Source organism: Protopterus annectens, chromosome 9.part0 (genome assembly GCF_019279795.1).
Source record: "Protopterus annectens isolate FY-2018-M chromosome 9.part0, PAN1.0, whole genome shotgun sequence".
Lineage (NCBI taxonomy): Eukaryota > Metazoa > Chordata > Ceratodontiformes > Protopteridae > Protopterus > Protopterus annectens.
The window spans coordinates 827,022,351-827,035,453 of record NC_056743.1 but is presented as its reverse complement, the minus strand read 5'-3'; the positions used below and the strand labels follow the sequence as shown (position 1 = coordinate 827,035,453).

At 39.9% G+C, this 13,103-nt stretch overlaps 1 protein-coding gene across 1 annotated transcript in view; it reads right to left on the bottom strand.

Moving 5' to 3' along the window:
* PNPLA6 (patatin like phospholipase domain containing 6) overlaps window positions 1-13,103 on the bottom strand; it is a 1,368,928-nt gene that overhangs the window by 678,732 nt on the left and 677,093 nt on the right. Inside the window, exon 15 of the mRNA XM_044083495.1 lies at window positions 630-797. Within this exon, the coding sequence (XP_043939430.1) occupies window positions 630-797 (168 nt within the window). The remainder of the gene's footprint in view (window positions 1-629; window positions 798-13,103) is intronic.

The following is a 13,103-nucleotide window of genomic DNA, read 5'->3' as shown; positions in this document are numbered from 1 at the left end:
TCTGTATGTCCTAGTGTGTTAGTACTTATTTTTACTTGTGGGGTTTAGTTTCCTATACATCCCAAAGACATGCCAATATGTTGGTTGGTGATATTTCAAACTGCCAATATCCACAAATGTAGATGTATTGGATATATGCATCGTGCAATGGCTAGCACCCCAGTTAGGAACAGTTCTGTGTCTTAGTTCCATCACCTGCTGAAATAGACTCTGGTCTCTCTTGTGATCTGAATAAGATAAGGCAGTCATCTAAATAATGAATAAACTTATTGCCTTATCTGTGTTACTTGGTCAATGAAAGACTATGAAAATACCACACAACACTACTCCAGCTGGACTGATTAGGATCTATGCACATACAAATGCAACAATGAAGCATTTTACTATTTGTTCAGAAAGTCCGGAATTAAAAAAGAAGGCATTTAAAATAACAAGCAGTGAGAAGAAACAAGACCATCAAGTGACCTGTTAGTTACTAAGAGAAGCTGCTTGAACACAAACTAATAAATGGTCAACAATCTGAAAGTAACTCTCACCTTCTTTGCTGGGCATGCTGTCTAAGTCATGTATACAGAGAAAAATGTACATGTATTTGCACCAAATCATAGTCCAGCTTTAGGCAGCCTCACCTCAATTTTCATGAGCTTCTGAAGATCTTTTATAGCAGTTTCAAATAACTCCTTTGCTTCCTTTCCCTCGACAGCATCATACAAATGATCAAATGCACTGTCCTCATCAGGATAATAATATACTCCAGAAGGTTGTTCTTCTACTGTCACAGACTTACGCTCCTTATCCTGCAAGATAAGATAATATACATGAGCAAATGTGAAGGAAACACATTTTGGAGAGTTCTAAGAAACATCAGAGGCAACCAAACATTAACACAATTAGCACTATATCTGGTAATCAGCTAGATATTTTAACTATTTTAAGGTAACAATTACTTTGTACTGCATGAAGTACAGTAATTACACTCCAATATTTGGAAAAAGACAAATCAGTTAAGAACTACAGAGGTGCAAGACCAGTCATAGCAAATATTAAGCACCCCTTGCTTAAGCTGTTAAGATCAGGTCTAGCATTACATTGTAAAATCTGCTAGTACTGACCAACAAATGACAGAGGCAGAATAAAAGATCAGACTCTCTCTGTTATCCACACTAATAAGGTGCCCCTCTTAAAAACTTAGAATGTAGCTAGAATAACAAGATGAGTTTCCGTCTGCATTTTCTCTGAAGGACACAAACACTGAAACTCAAATGTATGCCACTATTCATTGATTTTCTCCATGAACTGTTTGAAAACCATGAACTTTATGAGGAACAGACAAAACAAATGAGGCAATAATCTGGAAATTCTGTGAATCTGGACAATTTAGAGGCATGGCAAGGTGAGTGAAATGTAAGAGAATATTATGCACTGTCTTTCTGACAACATTCGCTAAGTGCTTTATGGCTTTGAAAGCCAGCAAAATACTTAGCATTTCTTTTTTTTTTACTGTAACCAGTAGTGCATGGAACAGATAACACTCCATGCACTACAAAGATTTATGTTGAGGTGAATTACTTGGCATCCGTGTCTCAAACACCCAATAAACAGGTTATGATCTGCAACCAAATCACACTCATTTCCATTAAATATCAGGGCAAACAATTTTATTTATAAATCAATTTTCTTACCTCAAAATACTTCACATAAGCACAATACTTAAATTACAACTCCATCCTCCAATGTAGTTTTTATACTCTAGCTGTATGTTAGTCCCAGGAAAATTACAGTTGTGTAAAATCTTACTGTAACAGTAGATGTCCTTCTCTTTACAACTGCAGTATTCATAACAGTAGGGATCTCCTGCCAAGGGCAGCCTGAAATCTGGCCAGTATACCAATGCCTTTAGTTTGTTTTAAGGTATGCCATATGTCACACGTACGCTCATTGTGTAGTGCAGGGCATAAAGGTGATGTCTGGATGTACCATCCTCAGAATTCAGAGCCCCAGTAGGAAAGCCAGTCCAAGGAAAAGAGAGGTAATCAGTACATCCAGAAGAGAAATGGACCAGGGGGGCAGACGGAGCGAGTGCAACAATGAAGAGAACGATCTCTACTGTTACAGTAAGATTTTACACAACTGTACTATGTCCTTCTTTATCAGTAGGGAGATTGCCAAAGCTCAAGAAGAAACTTGGGAGGAGGAAGGACCAGCAGAGCCCTCTAGGAACCCATGAAGAATGGCCCATGAAAAAACAGCTCTAGCTCTGGAGAATCCATCCAATTTGTAGTGCTTGGTAAATGTAGGCACAGAAGTCCAGGTAACTGCCTCAAGAACAGAGTTACTATCCAAACCCTGGAAAAAAGCACTACAAGAAGCCACAGTCCTAGTAGAATGAGTCTTAACAGGAAAAAGAAGGCTATTACCATAAAAAAATAACAAAAGGAAACAGCTTTAGAGATCCAAGAAGAAACAGTTTGCTTAGATACAGCTAATCTCAGGGACCTAGGATGAAAAGAAACAAACAGCTGATCAGACTTCCTTATAGTATTAGTCTTACCCAAATAAAATCTGAGCTGTCTATGCACATCTAATGTATGCAGAACTCTTTCACTGGCAGATTGCGGAGAGGGGAAAAAAGTGGGCAAATGAATAGACTGATTAAGGGTCAACTCATTAACCACACTGGGCATAAAAGAAGGATTACTATGCAAGGACACCCTGTCCTTATGAAACACCAAAAACGGTGGACAATCCATAAGAGCTTGAAGCTCAGGCACCCATCAGGCAGAAATAAGGGACAATGAAAGTACAGTCTTCCAAGAGCAATCTTACAAGGAAGCTGAAGCAGCAGGCTCAAAAGGAGCCAGAGTCAATTTTTCCAAAACAAAATTAAGATCCCAGGGAAGAGCAACAAGCTTCCTGGGAGACCTGATATGAAGGACACCTTTAAGAAATTGTTTAGTTTCAAATCTAGAATTCAAAGGAGGAGAAAAAGACAGACAAGCAGAGATAGCTAATAAGTGGGCTTTAACAGAGAAAAAAGTCAAACTAGCATTGAGCAATTCACACAGTTAGGAGACAACCAAAGGAACATCCACAGAAAATGGATCCAGGTTAGAAGAAAGACACCAAACAGAAAACCTCTTCCATTTGTACAAACAGGATTTCCTAGTAGTAGGTTTCCTGGCCTCCTACAGGATACTAAGCATTTCCACAGAAAAAAGGTGTCTATGTGGAATAAAAATCCTATCACCCACAGTGTCAGGTAAAGAGTGGACAGGTGGGGATGGATGAGAGATTCCTTGTCTTGTGTGAGTAGGTCCATCCTGTGAGATAACTTGTGATAATTTCCCTTGGCTAAATGCAGAAAAAGAGGGAACCAGTGCTGTCTTGGCCAAAAATGAGTCACCAACACAATTTTGAGAGTATCCTGTTGAATTTTGAACAGGACTTTTGGAATGACGGGAAAGGGAGGGAATGTATAAAGAAAGATCCCCTTCCAAGAAAAAGATAGGGTGTCCACCTTTCAAACCAGACGACCTGAGACTTTGACAGAAAAAAAGAGGAATCTGTCTATTCAGAGGGGAGGCAAACATATCTATTTGAGGAGTAGCCCACTGGTGGACAATGTCCAGAAACACATACATATGAAGCATTTATTTGTGGGATTGAGTTATAGACTTGCTCAGAGTGTCTGTCACAATATTTTAACCTGCGGGAATGTAAACTGGCTGATCTTGTTCCCCCACTCTTTGTTTACATACTACATCACTGTGGTATTGCCCGTAAATACCTTGAAAGGTCTTGGCGAGAAAAGCGGGTGAAAAGCCTGAAGCACCAGCAGAAGAGCTCTCATCTCTTTGACACTGATGTGCTTTTTCTTTTGAAGAGGCAACCACACCTCCTGCACCTTTAGGGAGCCAAAAGCTGCTCCCCATCCCATATCTAAGGTGTCTGTGAACATCTCCTGAGAGGGAAGAGGGAGATGAAAGGGGAGCCCTGGGTTTAGAGACAACTGCTGAATCCATCAGTGAAGTTCATTCTTTAGACAAGGAAGAAGAGGAACTACAAAATCTAGATGATGTCCATGTTGAAGCCAAACTGATTTTAGAAACCACTGAAACTTTCTCATATGTAGTTTGGCCAGATGGAACATATGGATGGTGGATGCCATGAATCCCAGAACTCTCAGAAACTCCCTGGCTGTGACAAGAGGCCAGAGGAAGAAGATTTTGAAAGAAGGAAACGAGTGTCAAGATCTTGGGAGGAGGCAGACATCCCAGCATAGGCACCGTCTGAATTCTGTACTCGATTCAGAAAAGACTTTTGGAGTTTATTGTGAACCCCAGGCTTTGCAAAAGATAAATGGCAAAATGAAGATTTTGTAAAAAGATCTCTGGAGAAGATGCCTGAAACAGGAGGTTGTCCAAGTATGGAAATACTTGGATCCCCTAAATCCTGCAAAAAGTGGGGTCTATATTAGAACATTGAAGTTTCAGGTCTTCGAATGTTCTAATATTGACACCTAGTAATCGAAAACCGGTAAGACCGAAAATTTAGAACATCAATTTTTTTCCTAGGGAAAAAAATTGCTGTTCCAAAACACATACACACAACACAAACACCAAACACACAGCAATCCACACACATACACCTAAAATCTTGCATCTAAACCTACACTTAACTGTACATACACCATTATCTACCCACTTACCTTAACCCAAACCCTAAGGTCCATCACTATCGTACACACATCTCACCCGCGCCCTAACTCACCTCTCCCACCCTAACCCTCATGTCCAAACATTCGCACACTTACCTGACCCTCGCCCTAACCCTAACTCACCTATCCCACCCTAACCCTCACGTCCACATAATCGCACACTTACCTGAACCCGACCGTAACTTTCCACCGCAAAGCTGAAATTTGCTATTTTCAACTTTTGGTTACTAGGTGTCAATATTAGAACATTCGAAGACCTGACACTTCGATGTTCTAATATAGACCCCAAAAAGCGATTATAGGAGCTAGGTATTTGGTGAAGACTCTTGGGGCAAGACAGACCAAAGGGCAAAGCAAAGAACTGAAAATGCCAGGAAGTAACAGAGAATTGTAAAAAACTTCCTGAAAAGAGGATGAATAGGGATAATGAGGTAAACATCCTTGAGATGCAGAGAAACAGAGGCACCGGAAGTTGTTGAAGGATGGGGGGGTGGGGGAGGGTGAGAGGGGCACTTAGTGATCTGAAAAGGGCAATTTTTTTAAAACTATTTACTACCGCAACACAGGTTCACTTGCAGGACATTTTAAGCTTAGCCAATTTCCCTTTTGGTGCTTGAATTAACATTTCCTGACTGGTGTTACCTATCCCATGACTGACAACTGTAAATCAGCCTTAGTGAGAATAACTGTGATCATACCATAGAAAATTTGAGGGGACCCATATAAGGGATGCAGCATTTAGGAACTGTCTCTATCCATAAGTAGCACGAGGGGCAATCCTGGAGTACATTTTCTATTATCCATCCTTAGATCCAAGCTGCATTTGAATATGGACAGGGATGAGGTTTGTTTTACTTGAATGGATAGTCTGTTCTGGAACAGTGGTAGCCTCTGTGATATATATCCATCTCTCCACAAAATTCAATTTAGATACCTGGACTGAGTATTTCTGATGCCAGTTGACTTGCTGATGTTCAGTAGGTCCATCAGTATTGGATCAGAGGATGTCTTGTATGCCAGACACAGGTCACATCTAAACACCTGTAGGATACAGAGTATAGTGATAAATCTTTGAGATGGTTCACCCAATACCTGTTGTTCAGGACTTGTATCCTTTTAGTGAGTTATCTCTGTGGGTATTCCAATTGTTGCATGGGTCTGGACAGATACATGCCAAAGTGGGCATTATACAAAATGATTGACCTAATGTGGGCTTTGTAAAGGTAGACAATAACATCTCTAGATCTATTCACAGTCAGTTTGTTTATAAGCTGTGCAATACAGAAAGACTTTCTTATGACTCTTGGCACATGTTGGTCAAACGTTAGGTCACTATACACCTACGTTCCCAAATGCCAAACACCTGGGTCAGTTCTCAGGGGGTATTGTCAATTTAGTAGTTCCCTGGAGTAGATGACTTCCCAAAGGATACGATGTATTTTCTGAAGTTTACTTTCAGTTCATGATTCTGGCACCAGTTATTGTTTTGGACAAACCTTCCTGCATGATGGTTAAGTCATTTTGGGATTCAATAACTGCTCCTAGCTTGCATTCATCTCAATCTTAGTCGGCCAAAGCCCTTTGCTATTTTCTTTTACTTTTGAGATGTATATGCCAAACAGAAAAGTCTCAGCACAGAACCCTGGGGGATTCCATTGGTGACTGGTCTCTCTCTAGAGGTAACTTCCCCTATTTTGATCTCCCACATCCTGTTAGCAAGTTGGCAATCCAGCTAGTGATGTAAGTGTTTACTCCGAGATTATTCATCTTTTGTACTATACCTGACAGGGTATTGTGTCAAAAGGCTTGGCCAGGTCAAGGTAATGTTTTGTGAACTGTTTTACCTTAATCCATTGCTTCGGTGACAAGAGTAAAGCTTACAATTTGCCCACGATTTTGACCTTTCACACTGTTTCTCCCGATTCTTGCCCTAAGAGGTTGAAAGATCAAACAATGGAAGCAGACTTAGCATGAGCAGTAAACTTCTCTGCCCTTAAAACTCATATTCATTAAAATGGCATGAAAACCCACATTCATTTTGCATCTGGCCAGTGGAGGACTAAGCTGGCGTCTGGGCTGTTTTCAAACCATAGGCTCCTTATACATTTTTAGGGCCATGCATACATGTATGCATTCTTTGATTCACCATCCTGATTGTATTAAATTATATTCCTTGTATAATACAGCACCAGTTGTCAGAATGTGTTTTAAATTTAAAGTTTTGAACTGTCTTCTAATAAGCAATGAAACAAAATGCATGAATCAATAATGACAAAACTACCCATTTCGGAAAATTTCAACCATAAAAGGCCACTCAAACTTCTGTCATTATAATCCACCAATAACCCTACTCTCGCTGCACTCGGTTTCTCTGTTTAATTTATTTAATCCACCAATATCAGTAAATATGCAAAATAACTGCAGAGGTAAAAGTCATCTAAATAATTCTACATTAAAGGGATCTTTAACTAATGAAGAGGTTGCTGCTAGCAAACAACTTTATATTTCATTGTTTCATCTACAAATAAAGTGCTTGTTGCCCTTGAAGAATAAACTGCCTATGTTGCATTAAAAAATTAGAAACTTGTTATGTTACAATAGGGAATGGATGGCAAACTCATAACAGGGTCATAGTTACCAGGTAACTCTTCCAAAGGAGGACATTCACAGGACTGCAGCATCCACTCCCTTTAAAGTACAACACAATACAGTATCAGCAATCCATCTGCAAATTGTGGGAGTAGAACCCACAGCCTTCTGCATCAACATCTACTAACAATGCAAACAGACTAAGAGGTTGAGAGGTGCATACCCAGAGTATAGTTGTTGTAGCATTTTCAATTTATATTTTATAATATGCTTTGATTAGATGTCTTCCTAGTGATATACTCCCCATATTGTGTTCAATTCTTATTATGGCCGTTTTTGCATTGCCTGTTTCTGTACAAAGTTCAAAGCCCATTAGACCATTGGGGAGTTAATGTCATAACTGGTCACACAAGTAACATGTATTTAGCTGCCCTGTACATTTGATAACATTGTCTTTTCTGATAATCCTTATGCCAGCTTATGCTAAAACTTTCCATATTGTCACTTAGAATTGGATTTGTTTTCCATATGTTCCACGTAACTTTTTTCAACAACCTCTTGTAAATAAAATTTTAACCAACAGGTGAACTTGTCAGTCTCATGGTTTAAGTTTCTTACAACCTGCAAAGCAAACTCCAGATGTTGTGTTATATTATTCCAATCAACGTTATCTGTTCAGTGCTGGGCAGAGCTCTCTCGCTTATGTAGAACAGCCTTACTACTTGTTTTCACATAGAGTAACACTGCCACCTGGTTATTCCCCCTGAAGTAATCATTGCAACTGGTTATTCCCCTAAAGCAATCATTGCAACTGGTTATTCCCCTGAAGCAATCATTGCAACTGGTTATTCCCCTGAAGCAATCCTGATGTAATCATTGGAATTGGTTATTCCCCCTGAAGTAATCATTGCAAGTGGTTATTCCCCTGAAGCATTCGATGCATGGGGTTCTTCCTCTTATAATATGCAAAACTTTTACTAAACCAGGTGCACGCCATACAGCAACCCACCCCTTCCTTTGGCTTTATCATTTTTGGTATAAAGAAAACAATAAATGCCCTTCCTTAGACCACCAGCTGCAGTATTCGAATACTACTGGGTTATCTTGCCAAAGTAGGAGGTTAATCTTTTTTGAGCAATAAATGAAGATGAAGCAATTTTCTTAGCAGCATAATAGAAATTCCCTCAGTCATTCACGCATAATCTCTTATTTTTTAAATCAGTAACTCTCCCCCCCTCCCCATCCTTGGCATATTTATACATAATGTCTGAATGTAGCTATATTTACCCTAAGGATACAGAACTCCTTCCCCTTCAGCTTTCAGTGAATACTAAACCATGTCAGGTATATTATACAAACATAACTACTCTCTTGTTTTCTTCTGTGGTGGTGCAGTGGTAGCGTTGTTGCCTCACAGCAAGAGGCTCTCCTGTTCGATTCTCGGCTGGAGTGCGGGGAGTGCCTTCTGTGTGGAGTCTGCATGTCCTCCCTGCGGTTGGGTGGGCATTTGAAAGACATGCATAAATGGGCATGCCTTCGTTGAAGGTTGAACATCGAGCTGGCACCTCGGCGTTCGTGACAATCTACTGCCAATCATTAGCGGACCGGAGTTCCGCTGTGGCGACCCCTAACCGGGAAAAGCCGAAAGATAACAACAACTACTCTCTTGCTTTCTGTTAGTCTGTAAACATCCCTCACTATCACATTAAAGATTACCCAGTGTGAGTTCACTAAACACTGACTACCTTAGTACAGCGAATATACTGAGCCTTGTGACAGAAAGCTGTTACCCATAACAAAATAAGTATTCTCTTAACAAATATATAGTTCAGTTAGAACTGTGAACTGGTATACTCAACTTAGTTTTCACCCATTATGAATACTGGATTTCCAATGCCAGATGTCACAAGGCATGAAATCAAATTGCTTCTACAGTCTCATAAAAAACAAAGAAAAAAAGAATCTCAATACTGATGTCATGTTCAAAGGAACATTCATTCTTTTTATTTTATGGAGAGGAAACACATTTTTAATTTTCTTTCAGTTTTTTTCTTTCTTGCACTTTATTCTCTTTCATTTCCTTTGGCTTTCCTTCCTTCCCCATCTCTGCCTTTTTCTTTACTAAACTTAACAATAGCATTTAAACATTTTGAAAGACAAGAATTAGAACAGACAAAAATGAACCCTTAGTTATTTAGAAAGATCTAATCAGTACAATTCATCTCTAAGGATGGTGGTCCCACTTAATCTTTATACCACATTACCAAAACTGTCTCCAAATTAAACTTCATAAAATAGATGAAAGGCAGTCAATAAAAAGAAGTAAACCTCATAGTAGACAACAAGATGAAAGTGGAAAACAAAATGTTTTATCTTTCCCATTGAACTAGTACCTGCTTACTTTTCCAGCATAATGTTCTTTGTTAACTTATACCTATTTGTAATGTACTTCACTACCAATAACTCAGTTAATTTCTGTTTGCTCTCTACCCAGGCTAAGCCTGAAATTGGTCAAATCTTGATCAGTGCTCTATCCTGGAAAAATACTTAAATAAATTAAATAAATAAATGTACAAACTTAAATATATCTGCAAAGGTTAAGTTTCCTTTAGAACAAATTATTCGGAATGAAAATTATGCAAAGGCTGTCCAGGCTGGCAACTGCCCTTAATTTTTTTTTAACCATTACCAATAAAATGTACTTTTTATATTAAGATAAACTACTGTGACACTGAACAGATGGATAAACACTGGCAGCATGAGGACAAAAGGCAGTACAAAATTTTACTTACTGCTTCTAAACTAATTTGTAGTTCTAACGGGTTTATATTAGAACATCGAATTTTTACAACTTTTCGAATGTTCTAATATCGACCCCTATTCAGCAAACGCTAACAACATCAAACATTCAGAACAGCGAATTCTTTCCTAGGGAAAAAATTTGCTGTTCAAAAACACATACACACAACACAAGCACACCAAACAAACAGCAATCCACACACATACACCTAAAATCTTACATCTAACCCTACACTAAACTGCACATACACCACTAACTATCCACTTACCTTAACCCAAACCCTAACCATAAGGTCCGTCACTATCGCACACTCACCTCACCCGTGCCCTAACCCTAACTCACCTACCCCATCCTAACCCTCACGTCCACACAATCGCACACTTACCTGACCCATGCCCTAATCCTAACTCACCTAACCCTCACGTCCACACAATCGCACACTTACCTGAACCCGACCCGTAACATTCCACCACAGTGCTGAAAATAGCAAAGTGACAGAAACAGACAACCAAATTCTTTCCCTAGGAAAAAATTTGGTTTTCTGCAGCTTCGCTATTTTCAGCGTTCGCTGAGTAGGGGTCGATATTAGAACATTCAAAGTTGTAAAACTTTGATGTTCTAATATAGACCCATTTTAACAGTATCTGAACACCACAACAGGGATATTATCCATTACTTTAGCCAGACCATCTGAAGAAAGAGTGTGCCCAGTCAACATTATAACTCTCTCTTTAGCTTGAATTTTCCTCTTAAAATGTGAAAATGTTTCAAGTGCTTGCTACTTCTATTGTTTAGAACCTTTTTTTCTCTGAAGCATGACAACCTTCTTTTTCGCAGATAATATGTTCTGATTGCTGCTCATCTATAGATCCCTGGTACTTCAGAATCTCCTTGTAAGTATCCTGACCCAGCAAGAACAGTCTAGATCCTGAAGGGTAGTGAATCCTAAACAGTCGGACTCACTCCTCACTATGGTATTAATTTTAAAAAATCTATATACAATGCCCAAATTTCCAGTTGCCTCAAAGCAAAGAATGAACATTTCACTAACGACTCACACACTCACGATACGATATGGTGTGGTGGATTGTGGTTTATGCAACAATTTAGTTTTCCCTCCAAATCCAATAGTCAGTTAGAGCAGTGCTCCAGAGCCAGGCAAGCAGGTTCAGCAACCAGCACAGGAAAGGACAAGCAAACACAGGAATGACCTTAATATACCAGCAGAAGTTTAGAAGTCTACTTTTTTTTTTTTTTAGAGCCAGGCAACCACGAATGGCAATGCAAGAAGGCAAGCAAGTAACTATGCAGCCACGAATATGGAATGGAAGGTATTTAGTTGCTTGCTTGCCATCTCGCATTGCCATTAGTGGTTGCCTGGCTCTAAAAAAAAAAAAAAAAAAAAGTAAAAAAGTATTCAACTGTATCTGTCTTTTGAGCCACTGCTTTTTTTGTGTGTGTGTAAATAAGATGAACTGCTTAGGATGCAAAAGTGTTGGGGGGGCCTCCCCCCTTCGTTCTGGCGCCCAAGTAGAAAAAACAGAAAAGCCAGAGGAAGCAGCAAAGAGAACAAAGTCTGAAGGGATAACATTTGAAAGGAAAGAACCTTCAGAAAAGTATTCAGGTGAGAAAGATTCAGAATGGGTCTCAAAGTGCCCTCTTTCCTGGGGACCAAAACATTCTGGAATAAAATCTCTTCCCCATTTGAGCAGCTGGAACCTCTTAAATAGTTTCTCCTGAGTCAAAAGATCCTGAAGCACCTCTGGAAAAAACCTTGGCTGTTCTTGAGGTGGCTGAAGAATGCCCATGAAGGTGGGGAAGATATTTCCAAACCTTGAAATACCCTTGATGAATAATGGAAAGAACCCAAGAATCAGGTAGTCAGACAGCACCTGGTTTATCAGGAAAGGAAGGCTTCTGAGTAGGAGCGGGATGGGTCGGTGTAGACCTGGGGGGGGGGGGGGCGCTCCTACCATCTTCATGTTTCTTGCCGATAGGAGGAGGAGGAGACTGCCTTCTAACCAAAGCTGGTTTAGTAGGGTAGTTTCTCTGGAACTTGGGTACTGGTGAAACAAAAATATGTTTCATATTCCCTAACTCCTTGCCTTCCTCCTGCAGGGACTTTAACAAATCAGCTGCAGCAGCACCAAACAAATAAATCAGCTGCAGCAGCACCAAACAAATAAATCAGATGCAGCAGCACCAAACAAACATTTGTTGTCCAGAGAAGCATCCATCAACCTAGCCTTAATATCATCAGGCAAAGGTTGAAGCTATAGCTAGGAATATCTCCTCAAGACAGAGCTAAAGCAGCAGCCCTAGAGGAAGCATCTTCTGCATCGTGACTACATTTAATAGAATGGCGAACTACCTGAGAAGAAGTCCCTAACAGAAACAAGGCAGAAGTCTTACCCTCAGAATCAGAAATAACCTGACAAGCCTGAGAAAGGACGGCCAAAACATATCTGGTCATATGAGACTAATAATTAACAGCTCGAAAGGTAGGTTAGCTGAAATATAAACCATTTTATGCAGCCTTTCCATGGTCTTGCTGTACCTATCAGACAGAAGCTTAGTCGAGGGCAATAATTTAGAAGACTTGTCAGATGCCACAGAGACCACCGAAGGGTCAGCAGATGGACACTTGTAAAGGAATATGCAGTCATCAGGCACTTTATGAAACCAGTCTTGTTTCTTAGGAGTTGGGGCCTGAGAAGCAAAAGAGAAAGCATCCAGTAAAGCAGCCAAAACAGAAGGAACAGGAGAAGGTCTAGCAGACTCCACTGGAAGGAGCTCATAATATTTCCTTTGCACTTCAGAAACTTGAGAACAATCCCATTTAAAGAACTCTGTCATCCTGGCAATGGTATCCCCCATACAAATCTCCTCAAAAGAAGATTCAGGACTAGTAGACTCCACTTCCTCAGAGACATACTCCAGAGGAGAGGGAATCTGGGTAGAACTGGCCAAGGATTCCTCATCTGAATCCTCATCTTC